We start from the raw sequence: 9,724 nt of genomic DNA, 5'->3' as shown, positions 1-9,724 counted from the left end.
GGCTCTCCGTATAATTGGGGCCCCGTCGCATGAAAAAGGACCAGACAACAGTGGCAGCGGGTGCAGAGCGCTGCGACATGCCGACTCTTTTCTCTCTGGGTCCATCGAGATTCCAATGCTAGGGTAGAGCAGACGCAAAATATGGCAGACACTAGACGAAGAATCTGATGATGGGTGGAGTGGAAATGATGCCGATGCTGTTTCCCGACAATGCTAGAAGAATCGGAGCAGGCAAAATCATGGCCCTTAAATTGCCAGCAAAATCGCCGTTTAGATACAATACGATACGATGATGAATTGGATTATGGCACGAATGCAAAGGAGAGCATACACATCAAAGGACGGACGGCCTTTCAGCGTCAAGGTCTCTCTGTCACTCAAAATTCCCCCACTTATCCACTCACTACACACACCAACCAAAGTATTCAGTGGTAAAGCAGGTGCATCAGTAACACACACTCATGCAGCACACATACATACAAACAACATCACCTGTCAGCGCATTAGATCTCTCTACCGCTCACAGTCCAGTAGTAAAAGAGACATGAACTTACAGGCAACGAGACAAGAACCCAGACACAGAGTTAGGCCTTCTCTTCCTCGTGATCAGGCTGAGCACCAGCTGTTGCCTTCTCACAAGGAAGATGACCCACCACAGGGTACCTCTCTTTAAACTTCTCTTCCCAGTCTTGTAAAACCTCCAGTTCGTCTGGACTCAGGCCTTCCAAGTCTCCAGTCAGGTCATTAAGGTCAAATGACATCAATGCCAGGGCCCGAGATGCATCCCTCCCAGCAAACAAGGAGTATGGTCCTTGAGGTCCATAAAACAGCCTGAGGTCAAGAAAAAGCAGACAACAGAGTCATGAATGATCAACAGTCTGCATTGTATACACACCATGACACAAGAAAGATCCTACCACTTCCAGAACTACCTCTTCCATGACACAAGAAAAAGCATTGTATACACACCATGACACAAGAAAGATCCTACCACTTCCAGAACTACCTCAAGGACATTACAAGTTGTATGGTGGTCGTCAGATGGAATTATACATCTACACAGATATCTTATTTGTGACAAACAAACTCAGTTTCGATTTCTCATGCAGATGTGGACAGCATGTTCAACCTAATATTAACATCCAATACAGTGCACAAGTACCGAGCTTATATTTGAAACTCAGATCCACAAGACACCCCTTGCACAAGATTGGATCAAGGATTCAGACCTATATACCTAATTTCTTGGCGGTACTTATATTTGAAACTCTAGAGTCAAGACAGTCTCAGCAATGAATACGAATATGCTTGCTGTCTGCTGAAACAGCAGACTCGTAGGATGAATAATAGTTAAACAAAACAATGACTTCAAGGGTAACCGACACTAGCCATGTACAAGTGTACTGCTAATTGCAGACATCGGGACAAACAATGCCACAATAAACTACAGTACCAAATGATTTCACCAACTAGAATATCTCACAGACAAACGTGGAGCAAAACAAGGAGAGATGGCACATGATAATTATGATCAGTAAGACAACAATCATGTGCTTCTGAAGAAATAAGGTGGATACAAACAACACAACATTGGCACTATAAGAAATGAAGAAACTAGAGATAAGAAGTATTCCCTCTGTAAAGAAATATACTAAGATCTTTTAGATCACTATATACTATTTCTTTACAGAGGAAGTAAGTGCTACATCACATTAAATACACAGAGCCTATAGTATAAAAAGTGGTGCAGAGTTAAAATACAGTCCACAATAAATATGATAACGTTTTAACCAACAGTTCTCAAAACTTGTTGTAGTTATTTTCCTAATATTAACACACTGTAAATGAACACCTGGCCAGATTGCAAATGGAAACTTCACCCCATCAAATCATTATACCAATGGATAGTCTTCGTGAAAAATGGAGTACAGCTTCAAAGCTCCCAGAAGTGGTTCAAAGAGAAAATTTTAAGCACAACATGTTCTATTATTTGACAGTCTACTTGAAACCTCTCTCTTTTCTGCATTTAAGGGTAGTTTAAGGACGAAACATTCATTGTATTTTAGTTACATTCTAAGAGTTCCATTTGATTATTGGAGATATTAAATTTACAGTGTTAACGAACGAACACCTTGAATACTGTCGCTGGAGTCAGTTAACCTGTTGTTGTAGCTAAAATCGACATGAGACTGCCACCATAACCCATGTAGAAAAGTGAGTGAGAGCTGAGAGTACAGACTACCACGGGCGGAGGACGCGGTATGGCGAGGTGGGGCACTCGCCCTACCTTGATTTCTGGGATTTTTTAATAGGTATATACGTATACAATCAGCGGATCGCTAAATATCGAGTTGATCGCTAAATGTCACGGTGAAACCTTTTACTGGGCCGTGAATCCTAGACACCTGATTGGGCCGTCACGGACTGGTGCCTTTGCTCGATCCAGTCACGGCTTGATCCAATCGCATGCAGGCCACACACGACACAACGCCAGGCTCCAGAAACCTCGCTCGAGCCAGAGTCGACACCACGCACGCACGACTGACACGTGGACACTAACCTTGGTGTTTTTGTACCTAGGCGTGGTGACTAATGAGCGAGTTCAGCACGTATCAGGCTCTCGCTGATGTTCTTCGTTTTTAGGATAACGTTCTCGAGCGGCTCCCGTGTTTAGTGTTCCCATGAATCTTCTCTGAACCGTTAGTTAATACTCCCTCCGTCTCAAAATAAGTGACTCAACTTTGTACTAACTTTAGTAAAAAGTTGAGTCACTTATTGTCACGGCCTGGCTGATTGCCGCGTAGGTTGTAGTCGTGGGTTGTAGGAGGACGAGGGCGAGGCCCTCGCCGGCCTATGGTTGGAGAAGGGGGTTGAGGAGGGGCGCCGTGGCGCAGGAGCAAGGAGGTGAGGTTGTAGGTTATTTTCTGCTTGCGTTTATTGATCCAAGGGCTGGCTATATATAGCCTAATTACAAGACCAGATTACAGACTCCTATTACAATTGGGTGTTGGCAGGGTAACCTTCTACGGGACTAAACCTTTCCAACTAATACCCAGACTCCTAATCTAAAAAAACTATAATTAAACTAGGACATATTTTTAGGCAGGTGCAGGGCCGGCCCGCGCAGGTCCCTTGCGCCTATAGGGCTGGCCCCACATGACATCTCCCCCTCCATTCTGAAACAGCTCGTCCTCGAGCTGGAAGCTTGGATAACGTTCGCGGAAGGTTGTAACATCCTCCCATGAAGCAGCAGACGCCGGCTGGCCCTCCCAGTGAATGAGCACCTGCTGGACACCGCGAGCAATACGAGCACGCAATGCTTGGACAGGGGTTGGATGTACTCGACCCTGAAACAGAGGTGGAAGCATCAGCGGAACTTCCGGCGGTGGACCATGGTACTTCTTCAGGACCCCGACATGGAAGACATTGTGAATGCGGGCGCGTGGGGGCAGCTCCAAACGGTAAGCAACCGTATCGATTTTAGCGAGGACTTTGAAAGGCCCATAATATTTGGGAGCCAATTTCCCTTTGGCGCCTACAAGGAATGCCGCCGGCCGGTGCTGAAGACGGAGCCAAACCCACTCTCCAACTTCAAAAGAAAGGGCCCGATGCTTATCATCATAGTAATGCTTGTACTGTTGTGCTGCCTGAAGGAGACGCTCACGGATGTCGAGTAAGAACTGATCGTGGTCGACGATCTGCCGTTCCACCGCCTGATTGCGAATCTCGCCCGGCGTATAGTCCCGCAATGAGGGGGGATCCCGTCCATAAACCACCCTGAAAGGAGTGTCCTTCAACGCTGAGTGGTACGAAGTGTTGTAGCAGTATTCCGCCCAAGGCAACCATTGGAGCCACTGCCCGGGGCGATCCCCAGTTATGCAACGAAGGTACATGGTGATGACACGATTGACGGCCTCAGATTGTCCATCAGACTGTGGATGGAAGGCTGAACTCATGTGCAAGCGCGTCCCCGCGGCGGCAAACAGAGCCTTCCAAAAGCCCGAAATGAAAACCACATACCTGTCCAAAACGATGGATGTGGGAAACCCATGAAGTCGGACAATGTTGGAGAAGAAGGCCTTAGCAACGGACTCCGCAGTGTACGGATGCGCCAAGGGGATGAAATACGCATACTTGGAGAAACGGTCCACGACGGTCAGTATCACACTTTTGCCGCCCACCTTCGGAAGTGCCTCAATGAAATCCATGGAGATGTCTTCCCAGACACGAGATGACACTGTCAAGGGCTGCAATAAGCCGGCTGGATGAAGCTGCTCTGTCTTGTTGCGTTGACAAACCTGACAAGCACGAATATACTGCTGAAGTGCTGCCCTTGCTTGCGGCAGATGGAAATCCCGGCGAAGACGATGAAGTGACTTCTGGATACCTTCATGGCCCGCATCATGGGCTGCAGCCAGGACCTCCCCGAGCAGCGGCGACGCGGGTGGCACATAAGCCCGTTGTTGGAAGGTAACAACACCATCAACGAGAGCCCAAGGCTGTCCTAACTCACCAGATTCTAATTGTTAGAGTAATCTTGATTAGTCATTTGATTTATGTAAAAGTTTGGGTCCTAAGCTAGCTAGTCGCGTGAGGAGAGCTAGAACTAGTTCTGTCTAGTTAGATTAGGTGTCCTGGTGTGCTAACAGTGAGTTGTAGTATCCGGTTAGGATTAGTATACTTGCCGTGACTTGCATGGCATGTCATGAGTCCGGCTAGGATTATATTAGGTAGTCTAATACAGAGTCGGTTTGTACCGGCTGATTGTCCAGCTTCACGCATATAAATATGCGGGTATAGGAGTCATGTAATATCAGATCGTGAGAAAAGGAGAAATAAAAGGAGAAAAAGAGAGGCACGACACGTGCCTTTGGCAAAAGTTTTTGCGTGTGCGTGTTCATCGTGATTTGATGTGATCGATCCTGTGGGCGAGTTCCAACAATTGGTATCAGAGCTAGGTCGATTTGAAGCCGCGCTTGCCCCGGGGTGGCGACCTGACTAGCGCCTCGGGGCGGGCGATGTTGTCGCTGGGTGCTGCAGCGCCAAGGAGGATCATGCGATCGTCGTTCGTCGGAGCGACATGGAGGGAGGCGACAGGCTGTCGTCAGCAAGGCGGTGGAAGAAGATCGTTGACGGGAGCAGTGGTGCCGAGGTGCGGTGCCGGAAAGTCGTCAAGATCGTCGTCCGCAGGAGTTAGAGTCAAGGAGTCGTGCGGGTTAGCACGATCGGTCAGTCGTCGTCATGTCCAAGTGCTCGTCTCTGTGAGGAGGCGTTGGAGATGAAGCCCAGGTCGTCTGTGTGTCTCGACGAGAGGATCAAGTTCAACTATGTGGGGGCGGTAAACCAGTGAAGGTGAGTCTCTTCAATGAGGCCATGTCTCTACATGAGGCTGGAGTGCATGGTGTAGTGCACGGGGTGCTGTGATCCACAAGGGGTCGGCATGTATCTCGCTAGGGTGGATGGTGTAGTCCACCGGGTGGTGTTTTCCACAGGTTACTAGCGAGGCTGGGTAGTCCAAGGCATATTTGAGGTGATCCATAAATTCGGCAAGTCAAAATTGGGGAGAGAATGTTGGCAACAATCTAGCCGGCAATTTGACTTGTTGTGGTGCGAGCGGATGAGTCGACAAGGGGTGAATCATCAACAAGCCAAGACCGGAGAAGCACGGAAGAAAAAGTGTGTCAAGATTAGGGAGAGATTGTTAGGAATAATCTTGAGTTAGCCGCAAGTCTAGGTTGCCGTGTGATTAGCAGTCCGGTTTGGACTACGCTAGTTAGTTAGCTATAGGTAAGTGTCCATGTCTTGTGCGAGGACTAGTCCATGATGGAAAACTAGTTTGTACAGGGAAAAGGACTTGTGTCTAGTAGTAGTCCGTGTAGGAGTTGTTTCCTTGGTCGGTTGAGTCAGGTCATGTATATATACACAGTACCGGCTGTGAAGTTTGTAACACCGTGGAGGTCTGCGAGGGTTTGCGGCAGGGGCGCCGGCGGCGATGGCGGAGACATGGCCGCTGGGATCGACGAGGAAGCTGATACCAAGTTGTCATGGCCTGGCTGATTGCCGCGCAGGTTGTAGTCGTGGGTTGTAGGAGGACGAGGGCGAGGCCCTCGCCGGCCTATGGTTGGAGAAGGGGGTTGAGGAGGGGCGCCGTGGCGCAGGAGCAAGGAGGTGAGGTTGTAGGTTATTTTTTGCTTGCGTTTATTGATCCAAGGGCTGGCTATATATAGCCTAATTACAAGACCAGATTACAGACTCCTATTACAATTGGGTGTTGGCAGGGTAACCTTCTACGGGACTAAACCTTTCCGACTAATACCCAGACTCCTAATCTAAAAAAACTATAATTAAACTAGGACATATTTTTAGGCAGGTGCAGGGCCGGCCCGCGCAGGTCCCTTGCACCTATAGGGCTGGCCCCACATGACACTTATTTTGAGACGGAGGGAGCAAATGCCTAAAGATCGGTGTGCTGAGTATCAAATTGCTAAGGGCTTCTTTCATCCGCAGGATTTTTAAAAAACACCGGAGTAGAAGAAAATAAACTATAGGATTGCAATGCCACGTCTATTCGAATCCTAAAAGATTTTGGTTTATTCGATTGCCTTATAAAATAAAATAAAGCATTCTTTCAAACAAGAGCATGCAGATGAAAATTTTGCTACGAAAAATATAATGCAAAGCAATTCTATATCTATGTTGGTTTTGCACCAATTTTATTTTATATTTAGTTTAAGAGTTCGCCCCACCTCAAAAAGGTTCCATTCTCCGCCACTAAAGACTACTGAATATTGTCTAGCATGTCCATTGACTATAGTCCAGTTGATCAAATACTCAGGAGCTTAGATGCACAAGGTACATCTTAAGCTCCCGGTCTAAGCATTCAAGAATAAACAAATGTCTAGCAACACCGTGACAACAAAATCTATTGAGAAGAAGCAAATCCATAGAACCATATTGGATTGCTCAAATCCTCATTACATGTGTGAAGTTCACCATTTTGCACTCCACCAATTGAAGGGCAGCAAGAGACTCCTATAGTGGTGACTGATGATCTTTAGACATGTGCACACTAACCTTGGTGTTTTTGTACCTGGCGTGGTGACTGATGAGCGAGTTCAGCGCGTATCAGGCTCTCGCTGATGTTCTTCGTTTTCGGGATAAACTTTCTCAAGTGGCTCCCATGTTGTGTTCCCGTGAATCTTCTCTGAACCGTTAGTTAATAAATGCCTAAAGATCGGTGTGCTGAGTATCAAATTGCTAAGGGCTTCTTTCATCCGCAGGATTTTAAATTTTTAAAAAACTCCGGAGTAGAAGAAAATAAACTATAGGATTACAATGCCACGTCTACTCGAATCCTAAAAGATTTTAGTTTATTTGATTGCCTTATAAAATTAAATAAAGGATTCTTTCAAAGAAGAGCGTGCAGATGAAAAGTTTGCTACGAAAAATATAATGCAAAGCAATTCTATATCTATGTTGGTTTTGCATCAATTTTTATTTTTATTTTGGGTTAAGAGTTTGCCCCACCTCAATAAAGTTCCATTCTCCGCCATTGAAGACTACTGAATATTGTCTATTATGTCCGTTGACTGTAGTCCAGTTGATCAAATACTCAGGTGCTTAGATGCACAAGGTACATCTTAAACTCCCGGTCTAAGCATTAAAGAATAACCAAATGTCTAGCAACACCGTGACAACAAAATCTATTGAGAAGAAGCAAATCCATAGAACCATATTGGATTGCTCAAATCCTCATTACATGTGTGAAGTTCACCATTTTGCACTCTACCAATTGAAGGGCAGCAAGAGACTCCTACGTTAGGAATATAACATCAACAACCTAAAAAGATCCAGGCCCTCATATCTCAATCAAATAGAATTCAATGGACTATCCACGTCACCATTGTGATAATTGCCTACAGCTACTAGCACACATTAGGTATCTTGCTTTTATCTGTTCCTAACTTAGATCAGCTCTTTACCACTCCATATTAACGTGCTTTGTTTATAGTAGAACTGCTTCTAACTGATAATCTTAAATATTCTAGTCTAGTTACTCAAGGTTGGAATGATTTACAATGTTAAACTCAGCTCATGCGCGTATCTGTTCACACTGAACCCTGACCAAAACACAGCACAATGGTACTAGAACACAATATAACCCTCACCTCCCGCGCGAGACGTCGTAGACCTGACCGCGGATGGCGATGAGGATGGACTTGGCGGTATCCTTGCCGTCATAGGCCCTGAGCTGCTCCAGCGTGATCTCGCCCACCTGCACAGGGTCCGGAAACGGCGGCACGAACGGCTCCGGCTCCGCCTCCGCCTCCGTCCCCTGCTCCTGCTGCTGAGGCGGCTTGGGATGAGCCGCCGGTGCCGAAGCGGCGGCGTCTGGGGCGACGAAGAGGGTGGAGACGATGAGGTAGGTGGCGAGCATGAGAGCCAGCACGGTGAAGGCGGCCGCGGGCGAGAGGCCGGTGTAAGCCTGCACGGCGTCCGCGATCCCCTGCGCCGCCATGGGGCCTCGCTGGAGCTTAGGGCTCAGGGGGCTCGCAGAGGGAAAGCCTGGGTAGCTGGGTTTCGGGGGAACGGGGGTAGGTGCGCAGGGTGGTTCTGCCGCCGGTGACGGATGTTGACTCGGCGACCTGGGAAGAAAGGGAAAAGCCGGCGTAGTCGCAACGCACGCCGCACGGCCCTTTTTTTTTCCTTTCTTTTCCGAAAAAACTAACGGCCACAAATGTGGGAGCTTGCACATTGCCCACACGTCTTCATCATCACTCAATTTGCCACATATGAACAGATGACATCAGCAGAATTTTTTTAGGTTTTCAGCTTAAAAATGTTTTATCTCCTAATTAAAAAAGTGAATTAAAATCTGTTTTCACCATTACATCCGTATCGACGAGATCTTCAAAACTAGACCCCATGTTGATATGTTTCGACGAAAAAAAAATTATCCAAAAATTGTTATGATGTTTACACTGTAGTTGTCATAGTGCTTAAACTAAAGTTGCCATGTGGCAATTTTAGTTTGTAAATCATGACAATTTTAGTTTTTCGATAATGGCAATTCCAGTACTTTGACCATGAATTCTTTTTTTGTGTGAACCGTGGCAATTTTAAGTGCATGTATCATGGCAATTTTAATTTATGGTGTATGACAAGTCTAGTTTCTTAATTCCTTGTTTTATAATATGTCAAAATTTACTTTTAAATGTAGAAGAAAATAGCTGAAACATATCATGGCAACTTCAGTGCAAAATATCATGGCAATTCATGTGCAATAGACACGGCAACTTTTAACCCCAAAATAAAATTCATCGAAATATATTGATACGAGATCTAGTTTCGAAGATCTCGTCGCGAGGGATTTTATGATGAAAACGGATCTTCAGTCCAATTTTTCATTTAAGAGATAAAAACATTTTAAAAACAGAAAATTCAAAAAGATTTTCACATGCATGTATGCGGTGACATGGCGTAGTCTATGTGCTGTAAGACATGTGGACGAATTTAATTTCTACCACATGTGTGGGTGTTAGCGGTGTCTTTTTTTTAGACTAAAATGGAGAGGAAAAGTGGGTAGTAGTGTAATTCTTCAGTTGCCAAAAGATAGACCGGCCGGGCACGCCGGCACGGTGCTGCTCGGCCTGGGAACCATAGGTGACACAAACAAGTAGCTCTACGGCCGGGAAAGCCGGCCCATAAGGACATTTTTCTTCCG

At 46.3% G+C, this 9,724-nt stretch overlaps 1 protein-coding gene across 1 annotated transcript; it reads right to left on the bottom strand.

Annotated features, from left to right (window-relative positions):
- Positions 1 to 275: 275 nt before the first annotated feature.
- Positions 276 to 8,683, bottom strand: LOC119290670 (membrane steroid-binding protein 2-like). The gene is made up of 2 exons (XM_037569304.1): positions 8,169 to 8,683; positions 276 to 831 (listed from the first exon to the last, which is right to left on the bottom strand). The coding sequence occupies exons 1-2, from the start codon at positions 8,516 to 8,518 to the stop codon at positions 585 to 587; spliced, it is 597 nt and encodes a 198-aa protein (XP_037425201.1). The 5' UTR covers positions 8,519 to 8,683; the 3' UTR covers positions 276 to 584.
- Positions 8,684 to 9,724: the final 1,041 nt, after the last annotated feature.

Source organism: Triticum dicoccoides, chromosome 4B, assembly GCF_002162155.2.
Source record: "Triticum dicoccoides isolate Atlit2015 ecotype Zavitan chromosome 4B, WEW_v2.0, whole genome shotgun sequence".
NCBI lineage: Eukaryota > Viridiplantae > Streptophyta > Magnoliopsida > Poales > Poaceae > Triticum > Triticum dicoccoides.
Note: the sequence above shows the minus strand (reverse complement) of the source record. Positions and strands in the feature narration are given on the sequence as shown.